The sequence below is a fragment of the Salvia hispanica genome, chromosome 4 (genome assembly GCF_023119035.1).
Source record: "Salvia hispanica cultivar TCC Black 2014 chromosome 4, UniMelb_Shisp_WGS_1.0, whole genome shotgun sequence".
Classification (NCBI taxonomy): domain Eukaryota; kingdom Viridiplantae; phylum Streptophyta; class Magnoliopsida; order Lamiales; family Lamiaceae; genus Salvia; species Salvia hispanica.
The window spans coordinates 37,556,731-37,579,140 of record NC_062968.1 but is presented as its reverse complement, the minus strand read 5'-3'; the positions used below and the strand labels follow the sequence as shown (position 1 = coordinate 37,579,140).

Sequence of the window (22,410 nt, the reverse complement as noted above, 5' to 3'; positions counted from 1 at the left end):
GTTTCTCAAGTTAACTTCTAACTCCAACTTTGATGTGTTAGGCAATCACACACGCCTACATACACAACACACATCACTATACTATTTCATGCAATCAGGGAGAGTGAAGACACTTTATCTGCAGAAATAGTCAAAAACCCACATCCAGTAACGTATTCAATTCCGAAAATTTCCACTAGTGTGATTTTAAATAACCAAGGCGTCGGCCGGCCTATTTAGTTCTCAACAGTATATTGTACTACTGTTTTGCGGTTACATAATGATCACAATCGAATACCAATAATTTGTAGAGGCAGGTTAACTTTAAACAACCAACGACTCTTGCTGAGAATGCCAGGTGACTACATCCTTGTAAGGTAAATTACCGCCAAATATGTTTAATGCACTGCCAACGGTGACATCTACACGGCCCTTTCCTGCTGTTTTTATCTTCTCTAAATCAGCCATAGTCGTCACTCCACCAGCATAGGTCACCGGAATCTAACAAACAGATAAGAAACCATTCAAATTGCAGAAGCTTAAGAGATAATGAAAAGGAGAAACTCAACACACAGCCTTTTTTCCATGGCAAAAAGGAGCAAAACCAGTATTTCTGTAATAAAACACAACCGTTGAAGACTAGTACTGCAATAAACCGAAATATAAAATAAAATATAGTTTAGTTTGATTTTGAAACAAGCAAGTAGATTGTGTAACATCTGTAAGGAAAACAAATACTCCATCAAACAGTATATCCAAGCAAACATACTGGTGAATGCTCGCCAAGCAATTCCACGAGCTCTTCATCAATTCCCAACCTGCAACATTGAAGCAGGAAGATAAATTGGGATGTTAAGTTGCAGCACAAACTTCATGAATTCACACCAACAAAAGCAAGATGATCCAGATTAGTTGCCAGATTTATCATGAAAAATACTTCAGGAAGATAAAATGAGCTAATTAGCTTCAAGATGTACTTTTTGCCTTCAACGTCTACTCCATGGACAAGAAATTCATCAGCGTGCCCCGCAAGAAAATTTAACACCTCTTGATCAAGAAATACATCAGTGAACTTCTGCCATCTATCTGTCACAACTGCGTATCTCCCATCCTGCATGAGCAGAAGTAAGATAAGTTAAGCAGCTTTTCTTCATCTGCTAGCATCTTCGATGTACTGACAGAGGCACCATTTTTCTCTTTTTCACATATATTATCATGTGGACGCAATGTACTACCTTCTTTCTACAACTGAGATCCAACACAAGTCTTTCTTTCCCAACAGCATGAGCAAGTTCCTTTAGCCTTTCAAAATCAACTTGTCCATCACTGAATACATACTGCAATCGCCGTGAAGAAGTACCAATTCATAAGGGTCCACATATAAAAAACTTCTGGCTAGCATGTTAAACATTCAAAAATATCTCATGTAAAATCCTAATCACAAGTAGAGTACAAATCAGTGAAAGGATGTTTTAACAATTTTAACAAGTGGCTGCATGGCAAAAAATCAAGTCTACTTGTTTTCATAACCATCACAACAGTAGAAATATGAAGTTCTAGGCTATGCATAAGGAAACATGTGGGATGCCAAAACTCTACTTCATTGAAATACACCAAATTAAAACGTACAGATGTAACAATAACATGGCTTGCTCCTTCTTCTATGTAAGTCAAGGCATTGCTTGTATTGATCCCACCCCCAACTTGCAAACCACCTGATATTTTCATCGCTAAGTAAGTATACTAGCAAGAGCATCTGTTGGTCAAGATTTACAATCGGAGATCATATATTAACGTTTAAGGATACTCTACATAACCTCTCAGCATGATTTTAATATATAGCTCAAGATAGTGTCTCTAGTAACATTGGACAAGGATAAGGTCTTAACAAAGAATGACAATAAACAAGAAAATTGACTTCAATTATTCAAGATCCAGCTAACTTCAGCCAGGACTGCAGCATCGGGTGTATTATGGTACCTGGATAAGCATGTAATGCTTCAACTGCTGCTGCTTTGCTCAATGGATCAGCCCCAAGCATGATCACATGGCCACCAGTAAGCCCATCGTCCTTATACATTTTAGCATATTCTGCAGCTGAAATATCAGATTCGTAGTTAGTGATAAGACTTGAATCTCCCTCTTTAGAATCTCGAAGAGTGGATCCAACAATCTGTTTCACTTTCCCCTGAAAGATAGTCACGACATTGGTGTCAGTCATCCGTAGTCAATACTAATAAGGTGACACCACAAGAAGCGAAAAAATTCAGTCATGCTGCTTGTGCAGTATATCATTAGAATGCTATGGATGTAAATGCGAAAGAAAACCAACAATAAGGCATTCCTAACATGTTATCCTTCATTAGAGGAAAGACCATCATGATTCCTCAACGGATATGAGGGCCTTTGGTTACTCGTGTTAGCAGCACGAAAGCACATCGCAGAAGTCATAGGATCGAACCTTATGTATGTCAATGCAAGGACGAAACTTGACGGCACATTGTATGGATAGCCTTGGCTTTCCTAAAAACAGTTTAAATGTTCTCATCACACCAATCGTCTGGTTCCACAAAGTGTCACTGTTAAAATGTCGACAGGAATGATAATGGAGGAAAGCTAACACATACTCTGGACAACCCAAGACGCACCATCGACGAAAGTCTGCTTGGCTCGAGGTGCATAAACCGAAGAAAGCTCAGTAAAATCCTTCCATGAACTCGTTTGAAGATTGTGAATGCTCATGATAAAAATGGATGAGAATTATAACCTAGAAAATCAGAAGAAGCCGAAGAGGCATTTTATCAAACATGTACGTGAACTTTACAATCTCAAATTCAACATGGAAGAAGCAAGACTTCGAATTGAAAGCATTCTGGAAGTACCAGCAATCTCGAATTAACAGACACAGTTTGACTGGTCAGTTAATCTATCCCGAAATAACAGATTTTTTACTGACATACACAGTAAGCACAGCAGCAATACCAATTCACAATTGATTCATTAAACAAGAGCAAGCTTAACTCTACTAGAGCATTTTCTCAAATACTTCATCTGCCAAGAATCGCAATCCTCAATTCCCCACAAACGCAAATCAAATAAAATCAAATCACCTGATACTGAAAGCAATATTGAATATACAGACATTTCAAGTATTCAACAGCCAATAGAGAGAGGGGGAAAAAAACACCAAATATTCAAAATCATTATCATCATTCCACAATTAATTTATAGACCAAGTCACCAACCTAAAATCAAGTCTTGGGCTCGAGTATACTGCAATCAAAGCTTGAGTTCGGTCTGCGTGGGCCGCCGGGTACTTGCAACCCCTCGACGGGCGGTGTGGTCGTGGTTTTACCAACGTGTGACACCGTTGTGGTTTAATACAAATATACTTTTTCTTATTTAGTACTCCCTCCTTCACGGATAATTCGTCCCAATTTTCCATTTCAGTCCGTCCCACATAATTTGTCCTATTTCACTTTTACCATTTTTGTAGTGGACCAAATATTCCACTAACTCATTCCTACTCACATTTTATTATAAAACTAATACATAAATGTATGACTCACATTCCACTAACTTTTTCAACCCACTTTTTATTACAATTTTTAAAATCCGTGCCCGGTTAAAATGACCCGAATTATCCAGGACGAAGGGAGTACTAAATATTAAGTTTAGAACATCCTTTAATTGTTAATAATCAAGTTTTATAGGGAATTGAAGATCCAAAGTTTCTAGGCTAATGTGAAAAAAAAGTTATAGTAATTGAAAAGGTATAGAAGTTAAGGGCATCTGCAACGCATTTCGTCGCTGTCTCGATCTCGTTTCTCGAGACAACGATGCAAGCTCCGTCTCGTCCCTATCTCATTATCTCTTCCGGAAGAGGAGGTTCGCGAGCTGTCTCGTGGGGACGTGGTGCTCTCCCATTCGTCCGTGACGCCCACTCGTCGGCCCGCGAGTGGGCTTCGTTTATATCCGTTAAAAATATATTTTTTTTAATTCAGAAAAAAATCAAAAATTAAAAAAAAAATCCTAAAAATTATACTAGCCGTTTATTTTCAAATTTTAAGTTTTTTTCTCAATTTTTTTAAGCCTCCAATCAGTTTTATAAATACCAAATGATTCATACAAATGATCGTCACTAGAGAACTCCTTCTTCTGCTTCTTTGTCTCCAATTTTTTTATGATTTGAGTTTTGAGATTTTGAATTTAAGGTTGCAATTTTTAATTTCTAGTATTTTAAATTATATCTTTTTTATTTTTTTAGGATTTTAAATTGTAATTCTCTTTTATTTAATAAAGTGTGTTTTTATTAATTGAATTTGTTAGAAATAAAAATAAAAAATGAAATTGAATGAATAGTTAAGAAATAGAGGAATGCATATGATGTCTCTCAGTTAGGCTTTAGAGAACTCATTTCAAAGAAGAGAGATAAAGGCCTTTGATATATTCTAATTTGCTTGGTGTAGTTCCAGTTACTGATACAAATATTTATAGCAATGGAGTGAAGAGTCTAGAATGTGACTTAAAGAAATAAACGTTTGTAACAACAAGAAGAGTTAACTACTTAGAATATGAAGCATGCTCCTCTTAAAGATCCTTATTGAGACTTTTCAGCTTGTCCCATGAGAACATCTTTTCCACGATGGATTTGCTACATCAGGTGTTGTGAATAGAGATACCAAGTTGACAGAGATTGGATAAAAAGTATAGTCGGCCCATAAATAATGAAAAGATGAGATGGTTAAAAGATAGATAAGAGATAGTGATGCCGATGGTCTAAATAAAAAGATGCTACTATTGATTTGACTTTTTTGTTTAACGTAAATAAATTTTGTTACGACTTCTGTTTTATCAGATTATTTATCCAGCTTGAACTCCACTTGAGCTATAGTCTTGTTATTGGAGTTCAGATTTTCATATAATTTTCAGGTTCAATTCCGACACTGTGCTTGTGTGAGATACTTCTTTAGTCTCATTAAAAATAAACTTTTATTTTTGGGATTATTATTCTATTAAAAATAACAATATCTTCACTTTTTCATCTCTCTTACTTTATCTTCTTTTCATTAACTCACAAAATAACCCTATATAAAGTTTCGTATTAAATCTCAAATGTTTAATATTTAATCAGACATTGGACGGAGGGAGTATCATATTCGAGTTTGAGCTACACTTATGCATATATGGTTTTCGTGCTCAGCTCATGAAATGCTTGAAAGATATTCAAAATTTTATCTCGATCGACCTATTTTTCGAGCTTGGTTCAACTAAAGTGTGTGTATTGTCTCAACTAAAGTTTTGTAAACAAGTGATAAATTCGGGTTTTGCTGGGTTCGGACCGTTCGGTTTTAAATTTTGAGTATGTTTTACTACTTTTTAAATATCTTCTGTTTATATTTCCAATCAATTGGTTATCCAATATTTTTGTTCAATTTTCATAGCAAAAACACAGAGGGTCAAATCAACCTGTGATTCAATTAATCTATTGACTCATAAAAAAAGGGTAGCGTCTTCCACACCAGGAAAAATAACGATCTTCATCTACGGCTCTCATACCATAAATCTCCAAAAATAAAAAATCTTTCATCAATGGCCGAAAATCCAAACCCCAACCATTGACAGGCGCTCAAAAAGCTTACTCATTTTCATTTATGGCGTCTATGTCCGCCTCCTTCTTCTCTCTAACTCCTAAAACTCGTTCTTTCGCCCTCACTCACAAACCATTCAAGCCTTCCGAATTCCTCTATTTCACTCCCCTGCCTCTCACCCGCGCCACCGAATTCCGCTGCGGCAGAGCCTCCGGTCTCGTAATTAGGGCAAGCAGCAGCAACAGCGCCGGTGTCGATGTCTCCGCGGCGTCAGGGATTAGGCCCGGCGGCGCCGTCGAGAGCGATAAGCTGCCGTCCGACGTGCGGAAGCGAGCCATGGATGCCATTGATTCCAGCGGGAGGAGAGTCACCGTTGGCGACGTGGCGAGCAAAGCCGGCCTCAAGTTGAATGAAGCTCAGCGAGCTCTTCAGGCTCTTGCCGCCGACACTGATGGATTTTTAGAGGTCATTTTTCTTTCTCTTTTCTGTAGATGTTTTTTGATGTGGAAGATGTTGATCATTAGCTATGCTGCTTTAGGTGTCGGATGAGGGCGATGTGTTGTATGGATTCCCCAAGGATTATCGATCCAAGCTCGCTGCAAAGTCGTTTAAGATAAAATTCGAACCTTTGGTGGAGAAGGGGAAGGTAAACTGACTTTGTTTGAAGAGGATTTTATGATTGTGTTTTGATTGGGATTGCAATTTTGGGTGACAGATGGCAGCTGAGTATGTAGTGAGGGTTTCCTTTGGGACTGCTTTGATTGCATCCATTGTGATTGTTTATACTACGATTATCGCTATAGTCTCAAGTAGTCGGTACGTTTCTCAATCTATGCATCTGCACTGCTGAGTCTCTGATTGTAACTGCTTGCTTATGCAACCACTGTGACTTGGAGTATTTTCTAATTCCAGTTTCTGCTTTTCATGGGTATGAACAGTGAATCAGATGACCGTGGCAGACGAGGAAGATCTTATGGCGGTGGAGTCAATTTCTTTTTCAGTCCGACTGATTTATTTTGGTAACATCTCTAACTAATGATGTATACCAAAATATATAGTGAAAAAAGGGTTTAATTTAATCCACTTAAGTGAGGTATTGGAAGCTACCATATTGGTTGTACTTCTTGTTTAATATCTGGGGATTTGTTTGTGCCTGGGGAAAAGCTTTGGTTGCAGTAAGGGATTTCTGGTTATAGTTACATCATCAAAATTTACTTTCTAGCGCTTAACATTTATTATAAAAGAAGTTTAAAGAGATTGGTAGTTTTGTTATTGGACATTAGGCTCTCAGGAACCTTTTTGTCCATGAAGCGCTATCTATTATCTTCGGCATTGAGGTTTTCATTCAGTAGGGGATGTTTGTAGTTTGTACAAATTAAAACTGGGGACTATTGGAGTTCAATTTCAAAGAGTGGCTAAAAGTCCTAGAAATGAAGAGTTAGGCTTCTGTGTCTAAGACCATATTTTATAATTAGTGTTAGAAGAGGCATTCTCACACTTAAATGTTATCTTCCCATTAGCTTTCGTTATGCAGATGAACATGGTAACTGTGTACAGGGTGAAGGTTGACTAACCCTAATCATAATTTTATTCTTTTTACTCCCTCCGTCCCATAAAAATATGTGCACTTTCTATTTTCGTCCGTCCCACAAAAATATGTGCATTCCATTTTTGGAAAGTTATATCAATTTAATAATGTAGGTCCCACTATCCACTAACACTACTTTAACTACCATTCTCCTCCTCTCTCTTACTTTACCATACCATTCTCCTCCTCTCTCCTACTTTACCAATTTTGTCTTAATTCCCATGCGATACCCATTGCCCATATTTTTATGGGACGGAGGGAGCAGTATGTTTCTGATTTCTTCACATAATTTATAGACAAACTGATGGTTTTCTTACCTTTTCAGGTTTTTTCTGTTGTATTTGGGGATGGTGATCCCAATCAGGGGATTGAAGAAGAGAGGTGGAAGTTGGTAATAATCGAGCACTGGTTTCAGTGGTCCGTTACTTTGGGTTTTTATTGCATCGTGTTGATTTTATCAAATAGATGTAGTTTGTTTACATATTTTCGTTTTATGTGCAAGGCAACTGATGTTGAGCTATGTTTAAAGTATATAACTGATAATGATAAGGGCAATGGAGTAGATGAGAATTTGACAGGGGATATGGGTCTCTCCCTGGAACAGAAAGCATTTTATCCTTAGCTTTATAACCTAAATCCTAGATGTCACATGCCTTAAAGAGGAAATTAATTTAATCGAAGCCTGTCCTAGTGGGTGAAAATTGGCAATTGTTACCTGTTCTGGACCAAAATCATGTAACTAGAATACAGTTTGAACAGCTGAATTGCTAGCGAGTTTGATTCTCTGCGGTCAATTCAACTCTTGTGATAATTATGTTTTGCTAATCCACGCAGATCGGTCAATACATAGCTTCTAATGGTGGTGTTGTGACAGCTGAAGAACTTGCGCCTTATCTTGATGTGGAGTCTACTGAAAAAACGGTATTGTTTGAACTGAACTTGTACAGTGAGATAAACGCTGGTAGTATTGTTTGTCTGCTTCACCCTAGCTTTTACCTTCCCAATTGTGAGTTGATAGGTTCTGAAATGTAAATGAAACTCGATGTATGTCATTCCTTTAACATTGACGATTTGAATGGCTAATATTCCAAGAAGAATCGGCTGTGCTTTCATATATATACATGTTTGTGTGTGTTTTTAGTTATCTAATTTGGTTCTGATGGTATTTGTGCATGTAGGTATGCCCAAGAACCTTTGATTCTATTCCTCTTGAGGTTGCTTTCTTGCTTGATTTTTATTCTGTTATTTGTAATTGCTCCAGGATGATGACTCATATATACTGCCGGTTCTACTGCGCTTTGATGGTCAGCCAGAAGTGGATGAAGAGGTCAGCCTGATTTCTGGTTTCCCCCTTTCGCATGTTTTGATAGACACATGTTCAGTGAAATCATCCTAGTCATGTAGTTCTAAGTCTAACTGTAGGGGGTTGGTTATATCTAATACTCCCTCCATCCCATAAGAATATGCACTTTGGGTTGGTCACGGGTTTTAATGAACAATTGGTAAACTAAGAAAGTGTTAGAGAGAAAAAGTAGTTAAAGTATTGTTAGTGGAAAATGGGTCCCACCTCATTAGAGAGAAGAGAATGTCCAAAATTAGAAAGTGTATATTCTTGTGGGACGGACTAAAAAGGAAAGAGTGCATATGGGACCGGGGGAGTATGAACTAGTGCAAGCTTTCTCTTCTTATACAATACTAAGGCTAGTAAAAAACACAACCTTTTTGGATAATTTTTCAGAGGAGCAAAGCTATCTTCTGCTGGGTCAACTCTGTAACTGTACTAGTTAGGGTAGTCACATTACGCAGATGCTGATCATTCCAAATCAATTGTGATTCTTTTACCTAGGGAAATAAATGCATATTATCCATATTGCAGGGAAATATTTTATACCGTTTCCCATCACTACAACGCACTGCTGCTCGACAAAGAAGTGGGCGGAAGGAATATGTTGGGAAAAAATGGGCTGATTGGGTTGGAGAAGTAGGCAAATTTTTTAAGGAAAATAAATGGAAATTCAGGTACTCTACTTTTTCATAGGAGTACTATTTAGTCAGTTAATATCATGCATTCTCCTGATATTGATATTATGTGCCACAGCAAAACTAGTCCTTCAGAGAGGGCAATGGTGATTGGTCTTGGTGGACTCAATCTGTTTGGGGTTATTATTCTTGGTACCATGTTGAAGTAAGATTCTTCGAGGATTGTTTTTTTTTATAACACAATGTTTTTTTGTGATATTTTTCTGATCTACTTCATCTGGTTGTTTGACTTGAAGGAATACAAATATCAGCACCAGTGGATTCATTTCATTTGTGTCTGAGATATTTCCCCTTCTTCAGGTATGCTGTTGTTCAGTTCAGCCGCTATTTTGTGTTGGTCAAACTAAACGAGCCATGCCTTTTGAAATGAATGCATGATTTTGATGTGTCTCTTTCTGCAACTGAAGCGGTTTCTTACCCAATTCTCTAATATTTGACACCAACTTTGCAGATATATGCTGGCTCCTTTTTTGCAATTCCACTAATCCGATGGTTTTTGGTTCAAAACAAAAATGCCAAAATTGCTAAAAGAAATCAAGCAAGGGAACAACGTGCCAGGGCACTCGAATCACCTGATGTTTCTCTGAGACGGAAGGTACACATTTGCAAGGTTCACTATAATAATTAGTCGACAAAATCCATGTTATAGTAATGCGAAGCATTGTAATTTGAATGTCAGCTTTTAAGCGCGCGAGACATGGCACAGAAGACGTTCATTGGGAAGGACAGGATCGTGTATAGCACGGAGAGGGATTTGAACGAACAGGATTATGACTCCCAAGAATGGGATCGTAGATTTAAGGAGCTGGAAAAGTCTGACTAACACAACAAGTGGTGGAGTCGGAGGATGTGGGGATGGTGCAAAGTGAGCAAACTTTAGTTTTGTTTATTAAGTGTAATACTAATCCTTCACGTACAGAGATACCATTGCACGCCCAAATGCACTTGCTGACTTGCACCATTTCTGAGAGTGAGATTAGAGATATGTATTGTACATTAATGGTTCATTCATAAATCTTTATAGAAATTCACAACTAGTATGGAATAAGAGAAATTGAATTCCACTGCTTCGATTTTCAAGTTTATTTCAATGTTATTATCATGGTGGTAAAATTCAATACTTCTCCCGTGTGGAATCCTTAAGTTTTCTGTCTAACTAACCCCTATTCTCCAGAAAATAAGACCTATGTAAATATGAGCCTAAAGAGGTCTTCTTATAGATGTGGAGAATGCTGACATCTCATGATATTTGAATCTAGGAAGTATATCTACAGTTAGAGATATAGATCCAGCAAAATTGCATATTTTTCGCACCTTTCACACGGACCGCAGCATGCATTTTAATTTTGTCTCTCGCCTAACTTTTCACACAGACCGCTTGGTCCGTATAAACTAACAGCCCGCGGCTTTAGTTCCGTTTCTGCAGTGCAACTCACATGGGCTGTGTTTTATAAAACTAAGATTGCAAGTAGTAGGGAATGTGGGAATGTGAGACACAGAATTTTCGATCCCAGACGCCATCTTCTGTTCATTTGCCTCACTCCAAATTAATAATCCATGCATCCCTCTCGTTAAGAGAGACACTTCTTTTCGACATGAAATTTGAGAAAATGAGATTTTGTTAATTAAGTGGAAAAAGAATAAAGTAACACATGGATGCCAAAAGTGGAAATGACTCACTTACCTTATGACATTCCAAAAAAGAATACCTACACTTAACAAGGATAGGAGAGTACTAAAATGAGTTTATGAAATATTTTATATAATAAAACAGAGGGAATAAAAATAACTATAGTTTGATTCCCTTTGTCCTTCTGTAGTCTATGCAATTCTTTTGGGCATTAAATTGAAGAAAGTGTTAAATGAGTTATGTGGAGAGAAAATTAAAATAAAGAGATAAGAGAAAATAAAGCAAGAAAAAAGAGATGTGTTGCTTTTTTGTCAGAAAATGAAATGACTCAAGTGAGAAAAATCCAAAAAAGGAATACGGCTCAACTACAAGAGGACGGATGAAGTACTCCATTAATCCCCTAAAAATAGAAATATTGGAGATAATAGAGTTTTTAGTGAATAGTTGGTAAAGTAGGCTAAAAGATAGAAACAAAAATTGATTGGAGTATTATTATTGCACAATAGATTCAACTCATAAAAGAGAAAAGAAATGAAAGTGGACTAAATAGACCAAATGGAAAGAATAGACTATTGTTTAAGAGAGAGTAAAATACTACTCCCTCCGTTCATAGTAGTGGAGGCGTTTCTTTTCAGCACACAATTTAAGAAAATTGTGTTAAGTGAGTTAAGTAAAGAAAGAATAAAGTAGGAAATGAAAAAGATAGAGAGATGAAGAGAGAATAAAGTAGGAGTAAGAGATATTAAAATAAATAAGAGCGAAATGTGTTGACTTTTATTAAAAGGTAAAATGACTCCACTATTATGGAACGTACCAAAATGGCAAAATAAAAGGAGGGAGTACGTACTCTTGTATCCTCAAACTTAGATACATAAAAACTCATGTCCAGGAAACTCAAATTATTTTTTTCTACTAACGAATAATTTAACGCAGACCAATTTGGAATGAACTATAAATTTTACCACACAAACAAAAGTAGAATAAGTCGGGATTGTGGAAAGCAAGATAGAGGCAACTCAAGGCAACTAAATCTATCAGACTATCAGACCCCTCCAAGGCAACTAAATCTATCAGACTGTAGTAGAAGTAAAAACTGGGAGCAGTAAAAACTGAGAGTCCTAAAAAAATTAGTTGGTTGATGCATATACAATGTCCACACGTGTAAATTTGGAAGCATATGCATGCAAATTGATGTGGAAGGACGAAGAGCCAAATGCCTCTACTACTTCCCACCTCCTCTTTCCATCATCAACACGTGAACGCCATGCAACCCTTCCCACCACTTACAAATACCCCTCATTCCTCCTCTACCACCACCACCACCACCCACCAACAAAAAAGAAGCAATTCTTCATAATCCCAATGGCAACCAAGGCGGCACTTACAGCAGCTCTCCTGATGGCTCTGGTGGCCCTAGCCAGCGCCACCACCTTCACCACCACGGTGACGACCGCCTCGTTTGAGGAAGAGGGCAACCCGAGGCAGCAGCAGTGCAGGCAGCAGCTGCAGGGAAGGGAGTTCCGCTCGTGCCAACGCTACTTCTCGCAGAGGAGCAGCAGCCCCTACGAGGAGGAGGTAGAGGAGGAAGTCTTGGAGATGAGCACCGGAAGGCAGACCCGGCACAGGCAGCCACAGCTGAACGAGTGCTGCGAGCAGCTCAGGGCGATGGACAGACAGCAGTGCGGATGCGAGGCCATCAAGCACGCCGTGCAGAAGGCACAGCAGCAGCAGCAGGGAGGAAGGTCCCGCTACCAGACCGAGAGCGAGCAGATCTACCAGAAGGCACGCTCCCTTCCCCGCATGTGCGGACTGCGCGAGCAGCAATGCCAGTTCCGCTTTGTGCTTGTCTAGACGCCAGGCCAACCAAGAGGCCTATCGGCCATCTGAGTTGATAACTTTTGTATGTTTCCGACAAATAAGTACTATCATCAATAAAATTACACCTCTTTTCAGCTGCTCCCTTTTTCAAATACTCCACATCTTTCAGACTTTCAATTCTATTCTTGTCTTGATTAAATTGGTAAAGTAATAATTGAAGGATAATGTTTTAATTGAGTTACACGGGTGTATTTATCAAATTATTATCCTCCTTGATGTGTGTTATTTTGTGTCATACCAAGTATATATAGATGAGATGGAAGTTTTGAAAGAAATTTGGGGAAATGAGGTTGACTAGTACTCCTTTCATATTTCGTTTCCAAAGAATATGCACTTAGGATCGATACAGGAGAGAGAGATAAAGAAAAAATATAAATAAAATATTATTAGTGGAGAATAAGTCCCCCTCACTAGAGAGAAAAGGACAGGGGATTATATAGATGTAAGATCGCACTACAATGGATTCGAACATGTGATCTTCGGTCCAAGTATCAACCACTTTATCATTTGTGTTGAGATCATGATTCTTAATAGTACAAGAAGTTCCAACACTCAGAACCCTTATCCCTACTTGTGTTGAGATCATGATTCTCATTAGTACAAAATTAAGTCCCAACACTCAACCCTTATCCCTTAGATATGTTGACCGTTGAAACAAAAAAAAATAATACAACTATCCTATATTGGTGCTAATTAGTTTTAGGATGGAATCCTTGAATTTCTATTCTGATATTAGAGTAGGTCGTCAACTGTGGATCAAATTTAATTGACCCAACAATATATCTGGACTGAAACTAAATTTGACCCAGCAATATATCTGGACTGAAACTAAAAAATAACTGACCCAAAAGTATATTTGGACTTACTGACCCATAAGTATATTTGGACTTCAAATTTGAGTCAGTGCTCCAATCAATCGGGGGGAAAATTGGACCAGTGGTCCAACCGATCACAAAAAAAGTCCAACCTCTTCAAGGTTCACATTGAAGGGTTTGAAGGAGGGTGTTGACAATTGAAACTAAAAAACATAATATAACTATTTCACATCGGTTTATAAAGAAACTGAAATCACTATATAAGTCTCATGAGCCCCTTCTATTTTCACCAATATATTTTAGGACGTAACTCATATATTTCTATCAAGATATATATTGAGCAGTTGGGACGCTGCCATGTGGCAACTGACTGAATCAAAAATATGTCTATACGTTTCACATCCCTTAGATTAATTTGCATACTGTGTGGTCTTAATAATTGCATTCATCCAGAATAAAAAATATGTCTATATGTTTCACATCCCTTAGATAAACTTGCATCCTTTGGTCTTAATAATTGCATTCATCCAGAATGCGTACATATTATAGTTACACTTTCAGCCTCTTCCTAATACCTCAAAAACACAGAATATATAGAAGTGCAATTCATTGATAATCGCCAGAAAGTCGAAGTGATTTTGAATCCTAGGCTTCAAGAAATTCGTAAGAGAGAGTGAACGTAAATCCCACCGAAAATCTAGGATAATTTCTTAATGGCCCAGAAAGGAGTTTCAAAAGGCCAGAAAGCAATTATGGTAGCTAAAAAAAGAAGCAGTTTGTACTGTTTGCAAGCAAGGTTGTTGTTGGGACTTCTTGTACTATCAAGAATCATGACTCAACACACATGACACAAGAGGCTAGGCCATGTTGGAGAAAATGACTTCACAAGTAGTAGTAATTCTTTTGAACGTGAATAGACCTTTCAATATACTACTCCCCAAATCTTAAATATTGAGTCCAACACTATCCATTCCTTATATAAAGAAATAAAAATACTGCCTATGACAATTTTAACTAGTGTATAGCATAAAATCTAACACAAGTGACACAAGCCTCAAAGGCTCAAAGAATACATCTCGCAGCTGTAATCAGGAAAATCTTGCGGATGCTAAACTAGCTCTAGGAGCATGCTCAAACCAAAACAAATTTATTTTGTCAAAGTAATACTACTTTTGTCCCATAAAAATAGAAATTTTTAAGATGACATGGGTTTTAATATAAAATCAGTAAAGTAAGAAAGAGATGTAAAAAAAATAATTAGAACATTATTAGTGGAGAATGAGACTCACATAAGAGAAAAAACTTGCCAAAAATGAAAGATAACTATTTTTACGAGACAACCCAAAATGGAAAAAGAAGATTATTATTTTGTTGGACGAAGGGAGTATATAGCTATTTATTTTGAGGGGAGAATATGTACTCTCCCGTGCCATAAAAATAGGTCAAATTTCCTTTTTGTCCATCCCATGAAAATAGTCCATATCCATTTATAGAATTTTTTTTCTCCTTTTTATTTACTTTATTATTTATGGGTTCCACCATTCACCATACTATTTCAACTATTTTTTCCTTTTTTTCTCTTACTTTAATAATTACGCATTAAAACATGTGTTGTTTCTAGTTAGTCTATTTCTACAGGACAAAGGGAGTTCTTCGTAACACCCCCAGTTGAGCATTTGAGATTCAATGAACTCTAAATATGTGTCAAACAAATGAAAATGAGATGAGTTTTGTCAACATTTGCATGTCAATCGATGTGGTAGCTACCTCAACTCCCCACCAATATCAATCATACGCATATTTCATTCTCCCCCATCAATCAACACGTCAAACCCCATGCAATCCCTCAACTCCCCTATATAAACCCCCCCGCCCACGCGTCACCAACACCACACCACCAACAAACTCACCTTCTCTCCCACATCCTAATGGCAACCAAGGCGGCACTCGCAGCAGCTCTCCTCATGGCCCTGGTGGCTCTTGCCACCGCCACCACCTTCACCACCTCCTTCGACGAAGAGGCCAGCGATAACTACCAGCAATGCAGGCAGCAGGTGCAGGGGCGTCGATTCAACTCCTGCCAGCGCTTCTTGCAGCAGAGGAGCACCCCGTACTCGAATGAGGACGAGGACGAGGAGGTCCTCGACTCCTACCAGCCGTCGTCGTCCCTTCAAGCCTGCTGCCGGGAGCTGAAGCAAATGGACCGCCAGCAATGCGGCTGCGAGGCCATCAGGCAGGCCGTCAAGCAGGCGCAGCAGAGCACCCGCCGCTACCAAACCGGCCAATCCGAGCAGGTCTACCAGCAGGCACGCGCCCTCCCGCGCCGATGTGGCCTTCGCGAGCAACAATGCCGCTTCCGCCTCCTCTTCGTTTGAGGAAATAGATCAAGTGCCAATTTCCTGTGTTTTCCCCTTCCAAATAAATGTGATGCAAGGATAAAATTTCCGTATTTTCTTTTTCCCCATCAATCAATATAAGTAAAACAAAAGAAACAACAACAATCCAAAATCCATCAAACAATCCTAATGCTTTAACTTTAACTTTTCAAGAACTAAAAATACTTCACCATCTGCATTTCCTTTTGCTTGAAACCACACCTATTATAAAACGGCATGTTGTCGCTGCTGCAATCGAGAATCACCTTGTAACACCCCATCGACCGGGCGTGATCAGATAGGAATTCGATTATCTTCTTTCCTAAATTCTTTCCTCGAACGTTGGAATCCACAACCACATCTTCGATGTGACCAACTTTGCCACAATTCCTTATGAATTTCTTCTCTATGAAGACGCTCCCGGTTGCAATGATCTTGCCTGAACCTTTATCTTCTATCACGCATATAAGATGGTCGTCGCCATACTTAGCCACCTCCCTAAACCGTTCTTCAAATGCTTCATCGGAGATGGAGTCGCATACAGTCAGCTGCTGAAGTAGCTCCACGAACCCCTTCTTTTTATCCGAGATCTCTAACTTCCTTACTTCAAATGCCTCCTCTTCCATGGAAGACTTTGTTAGGATTCAATCCAAATTTCTGAAAATGATAAAGATCAAGAGATATATATATAAAATTAGATAGTGGATTTCAACATCGTCATAGCTACAACGAAAAGTTATCTACAAATTCAGGTGATCAATTTTATAACTCACAACTTCGTGGGGATCAACGGTACGTAATTCAACATGTTCTACTATAGATTAATTCTAGAGATATTCCACAAAACATAAAAAGCGAGAAAGAACAGCCACATATATCAAAATTCAGTATCGGCCAACACAACGAATTGAACTGCTAATTTATCTGCATAAACTCAAAAATAGATCTAAGAAACGGATCGAACCTTTTCGTACAGAGGAAAATTGCCCCGATTTAACAATGAACTCACATGATGAATGTTTGAGTGGGGAACAAACTGAAAAGTGGATTTGCTGGAATGGGGATCACCGTGCAGGCAGCATATTCTTCTTCTAGGGCTTGTCTATCTAATTTAGGCCCAGTAAGCCCAATTATGATTATTGTGACTTTTTTTCCAATTTTATTAAAACTATGAACTTTGCTGAAATTTAATACTTCTCGTAAATTTTAAATATGGTCATAAAAGTAGTATTTTATTTTCCACGACAAAGTTTTTTGAGCTATAATTTAAATACATAGTATAACATATTTAATCATACATGAACTTGTTGGCATTGAGACTGGTGTAATTGGGCAGCGTGGATAAAAAACAAATAACTTTTGGAAATCATTTTAATTTTCCAGCAATACACAAACACTATTACCATATTATTGTCATCTTAATCTTAAAGTGAACTACGTAAATAATTCCTAATATTTTTAGGATTGAGCACAAATAGTCAACATTTATTACATCCATAATACTTTTTTCACTATTTCGATAAATTTTCGGCCCAAAATACATCCAAGGTATGGGGACATTTTTTCTTATTTGAAAAATTAGACAGATTTTGGATATCGAGAATCATATTATAACGATACACCTAGATATTAATAGTATGATAAGTATTTTACTTATATTTCTATAGTTAAAATGATATTTCAAATATATCCGAAAAATTTCTTTAATATAGAAATAAGATTAAAATAGCAATATGATTATGCTTACTATTAATACTTACAATATATAAAATAAAGTATAATAAAGATAATAAAAGCAAATTTATCACGTTTAATTAAGAAAATTCAATTATGACTGAGATCATTTTAACTTTTCAAGGGCATTTTGATTCATTCCAAGGGTGTACACCATCTAGAAGTTTTATTTGGTTATGGCACGAATTTTAAAAAATGTAAAGAAAAATAAAATGAATAAGTTAGTAGAATATGAGTTTCACTTATATACATTAGTTTTAAAATAAAATGTGGGTGAAATAAGTTTATAGAATGTGGGGCCAATTTATTTGTCATTTATGATAAAAGTGAAATAGATTTTTATTGTAGGACAGATCGAAATAACAAAACATGATTCCTATTATGGAACAAGGAGAGCAAGTGTTATGAATTAAAATGTCCTTACAATGAACTCTGTCTTATTAAATAGGAAAAATTAAAATTCAATCTCAATCTTCCATTTTTTTTAATTTAATGATCGATCTTTCATTTTTTTTTTTAATTTAATGATCGAAATTTGATCTATAAATATAATACTAGCAAAGTGGATATACTTGAGCATAGATAAGAATATAATAGCAAGAGTATGCATAGGAGTAAAATATAGAGCAGACGTTTGGCAAGATTTGCATGCGAAATCGATGTGGAAGATGGGAGAGCAAAACGTGATCACCCCACCAACTACTAATCCCCTTCATACAACACGTCATAGCCATGCAACCTCTTCACTCCCGTCTCCCACTATAAAAAAAAAAAAAAGCAGCAAAAGCCCTTCAACATCACCTTCAACACCAAAAACACTCTTCATCTCTTCAATGGCGATCAAGGCGGCGGTAGCAGCAGCTCTCCTGATGGCCCTAGTGGCAGTGGCCAGCGCCACCACCATCACAACCACGTCCTACGACGAGAGAGGCAGCCGGAAGTACCAGCAGTGCAGCCAGAAGGTGCAGGGGCGACAGTTCCAGTCGTGCCAGAGCTACTTGAAGCAGAGGAGCTACTTGGAGATGGACTCCGGCAGCAGCAAGCAGGAGTACGTCGAGGAGTGCTGTGAGCAGCTGAGAGACATGGACCGATACCAGTGCGGCTGTGAAGCCATCAAGCACGCCGTCCAGAAGGCGCAGCAGGGAGGCTCCTCCTACCAGACCGGCCAGAGCGAGAAGATCTACCAGAGGGCACGCGCTCTACCCCGCCTCTGCAGATTGAGCGAGCAGCAATGCAGCTTCAACCTTGTCTTTGTCTAAACTGTGGGAGGCCTATCGGCCTAGCCTTTGTCCCGACTCTGTTTCCAAATAAATAAACCACAATTTGGGATTTTCTTTTTCTCTCTTTTCTAATCAATCACACCACTATACTACTTGAAGTTGGGTTATCTTATTCTAATTACAATTTACAAAGTTGTGGAACCTTTAAGGAATTGAATAATTACACTAAATACAGGACACTCCCTAAACCAACCCTCATATTGAAAGACACTTCAGCGTTACAAAGACACTTAATTGGAGAACGCTTGCGTTTTCACCTCATCCTAAACTTTCAAGACACTTTATCATTAAAAAAACACTTAATCGAGGAGAACGCTTGCGTTATTACAAAAGTACTTAATTGGAGATCGCTTGCATTTTCACCTCATGATGTTCTATTCTTTTTTTCGCTTTGTACCTTTTCTACTGCACACCACGAAAATTCAAGTGAAAATATTAATTTCCTTTTTTTTAAAATCCTTTTTACAGGTGTCAAGTCTAACATGGCGAGCATAATTGTTATAGAACTAAATGCACGATTAAGAGTGATAAACCTCTGTGCAATTTTGCTCTACTTCAAGGTACGAGGGTCAGCGGAGTCATCCTGTTTAAGCCAGTCCAATTCCCGGAATGCAAGCTTGGAATTATAGAACTCAATGCACGACTAAGAGTGATAAACCTCTGTGCAATTTTTGCCTTCAAATCTTTAGGATACTCTAGTACGTAAATCACTACTGTATAATAAATCCTTCGCTGTTCATTACATTTACTTCACTATCTTTAATTGATAATTCACTATCTTTAATTGATAAATCACCGTGCATGTATCTTCACTATATGACATACTCATACACTCGATAAATCACTATTGTATAAAAAGCAATGATATACTTAACTGTTCGTTACATATACTTCACTCGGGTAGTGATAAATTGTAAACTCATATATTGTATAAACTCCAAACTTTTCAAAACAGTATCAACCAATGGCGGATCCAGAAACTAAATATCGTGGGGTCGAACCACATTATAAATATTTAAATAATATTTATATATTATTAATTATTATAAAAATATATTTTAATATCAATAATTTATGCGAGTATGGATATTCTTAAACAACATACTTTCTTCGTCGCACCCTTTGAGTATGGAAATTATACATGAAAATGATATTTAGAGAATTAAGTGAAGGAAAAAAAAAAAAAAGATGAGATAAAGCACATAAGTAAAAAGATAAAGTAAACAAATAATTGTGTTATATTTTACCAATGAAAATAATGACTTACATTATTTGGGACCTCCAAAAATAAAATATTTATAATGGGTGAAATGAGTATACTTTGAATATGAATAATAAGGTTGAAATTTTAAATTATAAAACTGAAATTAGAAGAAATTAAGAAATATTTACTACTTCATGTAAGTACTCCTATGTGTTTATATTAGATAAGTTTATTGAGTGATATATAAATAAAATGTAACATTAATTAAAATTATTAAATGAGAATATACATTTAATGAACTTCTGAGAATTAATACAGACAAAAAGAAAAATTCAAAGGCCATTTTACAATTAGATGGAGTACAGTACATAATTCAAGATCTCTAATCTTTTAAATTTAGTAAATTAATGGTGCATGAATTAATTAATAATCGCAAAAGAAATCCAATATAAATAAAATCTCGCCCCATATCATAACAGAATTAATTAAGATAATTAAAAGTGGAGAAAAAAATAATAATGATAACTCCCTTCTCTCTCCTTACCCACATCGCCAAACCTATTTCTTTTCTCTCTTTTCGGCAAAAAAAACTGAAAGCCATTTCTAAATTCTCAACATTTCTCCATTCTCGACATCTGCCGCCTCCGCCTTGATGCCGCCGCCAGATTCCGGAGTTGTCCTGTCTCACTTCCTTTCTTTCTCTCTGCTCGGTCTTTTCTCACACCGCGTAAGATGGGGGCGGAAACGTGAACGCCGTAGGGTCGGAGGTCGAAGAAAAGAGCTAACCGGCGGCACTCCGGGGCTGGGTGGTGGGGTCGGCCGACCCCACTCGACCCCACCTGGATCCGCCGCTGGTATCAACACAACTTCAACACAATGTCAACATAGTGTAAAATTTCAAAATTTTGATATCAATACAATGTCAATATAATTTCAACACAGCATCAACCATTGACATTGTGTTGACATTTTTTGTTGCTATTATTTTATCATTTGTTGATATTTTTTAACGGCCCAAATCATAGTTTTGAGTTTGTATTTGATCACATTCCTACTTCACTATATGAAATATTCACATCACTATAAGCGATAAATTATTGTTGTATGAAAAAGCAATGTTATACTTTCAATATATGAAAATTTTACATCGTAAACGATAAATCACTGTTGTAAAAAAAATAATTGTATTATATTTCAGTGTTAGTTACATGTACTTCACTATATAAAATATTCACATTACTGTAAGTGATAAATCACTATTGTATAAAATAAGCAATGTTATACTTCACGGTTCGTTACATATACTTTACTATATGAAATATTCACATCACTATAAGCGATACATAACTATAAGTAATTTTGTAGATAATCACGTTGAGCAATTCACAAAATACGTACACTTCAATTTAAAGCCTAAACATCACTTTAGCTGCAAATACCTCACTCTAATGTCTTTTCACATCATACACTCTAATCATGTTGTGAGAACAAAGCATAGACTTCATCTTCGTCACTTTAAATGATAATAATTGATATTTACCTTTAGATTCAGTCGCCCGACGAAGAGAAATCAGAAGAAATAATCTTCCGACGACATCGAAATTGAATTCATGTGATCAGGAATTCAGACAAATTACGATGAAAAACTACTCCAGACGATTCACGATGAATGACAATATAATGACCGGAACAAATCCGGACGATTAGGAATCTGGAACAAATCGTGATGAACAAATCATGAATCGCACTAATCAATCCCATGATAAATGAATCAGGAATCACGTTGGACGATTCACGATGAACTAATCCAGATGATCAGAAATCTAGAACAAATCGTAAATCGCGTTGATCAATCTCGTGATCAACGAATCAAGATTCGTGTTGGACGATTCACGATGAAGAACTAATCTGACGATTCACGATGAAGAATAAATCATGAATCTCATATTTTTGGATGAAATCCTAAGCTGAATTTTGGTTCATACTCCCTCCGTCCCATAAAATATGTGCACTTTTTATTTTCGTCCCTCCCATAAAAATAAGAGCATTTCCATTTACGGAAAGTTGTCCCAACTCATTACCAATATACATTAATTTATTTACAAGTTAATATTACTATGACCCACCATTACCATATATTATTAGTTAAACATTAATCACAAACATGCATTCTTTCTTCTTCTTTTTTTTTTTTTTGTTTTCAAAAGAAATCAGTAAGCCTGATACATTCTATTTTCTGTCAATTGAGAATTTTGCCCTATTGTGAAGCTCTTAAATAATCAATCGGAATATCCCA

At 37.0% G+C, this 22,410-nt stretch overlaps 6 protein-coding genes across 6 annotated transcripts; 4 read left to right on the top strand and 2 right to left on the bottom strand.

The window, feature by feature from the left end:
• Positions 1 to 119: 119 nt before the first annotated feature.
• Positions 120 to 3,345, bottom strand: LOC125185388 (1-(5-phosphoribosyl)-5-[(5-phosphoribosylamino)methylideneamino] imidazole-4-carboxamide isomerase, chloroplastic). Its single transcript, XM_048081913.1, has 9 exons — positions 3,225 to 3,345; positions 2,607 to 2,746; positions 2,441 to 2,502; positions 1,960 to 2,167; positions 1,609 to 1,694; positions 1,215 to 1,316; positions 957 to 1,090; positions 749 to 797; positions 120 to 480 (listed from the first exon to the last, which is right to left on the bottom strand). The coding sequence occupies exons 2-9, from the start codon at positions 2,719 to 2,721 to the stop codon at positions 304 to 306; spliced, it is 933 nt and encodes a 310-aa protein (XP_047937870.1). The 5' UTR covers positions 2,722 to 2,746; positions 3,225 to 3,345; the 3' UTR covers positions 120 to 303.
• A 2,128-nt stretch (positions 3,346 to 5,473) lies between these two features.
• On the top strand, positions 5,474 to 10,266 carry LOC125221011 (uncharacterized protein At5g03900, chloroplastic). Its single transcript, XM_048123136.1, has 13 exons — positions 5,474 to 6,035; positions 6,109 to 6,216; positions 6,286 to 6,386; positions 6,509 to 6,590; positions 7,128 to 7,134; positions 7,455 to 7,549; positions 7,993 to 8,079; positions 8,420 to 8,485; positions 9,035 to 9,177; positions 9,257 to 9,343; positions 9,435 to 9,498; positions 9,650 to 9,793; positions 9,878 to 10,266. The coding sequence occupies exons 1-13, from the start codon at positions 5,634 to 5,636 to the stop codon at positions 10,019 to 10,021; spliced, it is 1,530 nt and encodes a 509-aa protein (XP_047979093.1). The 5' UTR covers positions 5,474 to 5,633; the 3' UTR covers positions 10,022 to 10,266.
• Positions 10,267 to 12,135: 1,869 nt separating this feature from the next.
• On the top strand, positions 12,136 to 12,783 carry LOC125217696 (2S seed storage albumin protein-like). The gene has a single exon (XM_048119217.1). The coding sequence runs from the start codon at positions 12,191 to 12,193 to the stop codon at positions 12,677 to 12,679; it is 489 nt and encodes a 162-aa protein (XP_047975174.1). The 5' UTR covers positions 12,136 to 12,190; the 3' UTR covers positions 12,680 to 12,783.
• Positions 12,784 to 15,203: 2,420 nt separating this feature from the next.
• On the bottom strand, positions 15,204 to 17,011 carry LOC125221617 (glucosamine 6-phosphate N-acetyltransferase). Its single transcript, XM_048123780.1, has 2 exons — positions 16,861 to 17,011; positions 15,204 to 16,553 (listed from the first exon to the last, which is right to left on the bottom strand). Exon 2 carries the CDS (start codon positions 16,520 to 16,522, stop codon positions 16,073 to 16,075), a length of 450 nt encoding a protein of 149 aa, XP_047979737.1. The 5' UTR covers positions 16,523 to 16,553; positions 16,861 to 17,011; the 3' UTR covers positions 15,204 to 16,072.
• Positions 15,450 to 15,970, top strand: LOC125221618 (2S seed storage albumin protein-like). The gene has a single exon (XM_048123781.1). The coding sequence runs from the start codon at positions 15,450 to 15,452 to the stop codon at positions 15,894 to 15,896; it is 447 nt and encodes a 148-aa protein (XP_047979738.1). The 3' UTR covers positions 15,897 to 15,970.
• A 1,403-nt stretch (positions 17,012 to 18,414) lies between the features above and the next one.
• LOC125221615 (2S seed storage albumin protein-like) lies at positions 18,415 to 18,970 on the top strand. Its single transcript, XM_048123779.1, has one exon. The coding sequence runs from the start codon at positions 18,464 to 18,466 to the stop codon at positions 18,887 to 18,889; it is 426 nt and encodes a 141-aa protein (XP_047979736.1). The 5' UTR covers positions 18,415 to 18,463; the 3' UTR covers positions 18,890 to 18,970.
• Positions 18,971 to 22,410: the final 3,440 nt, after the last annotated feature.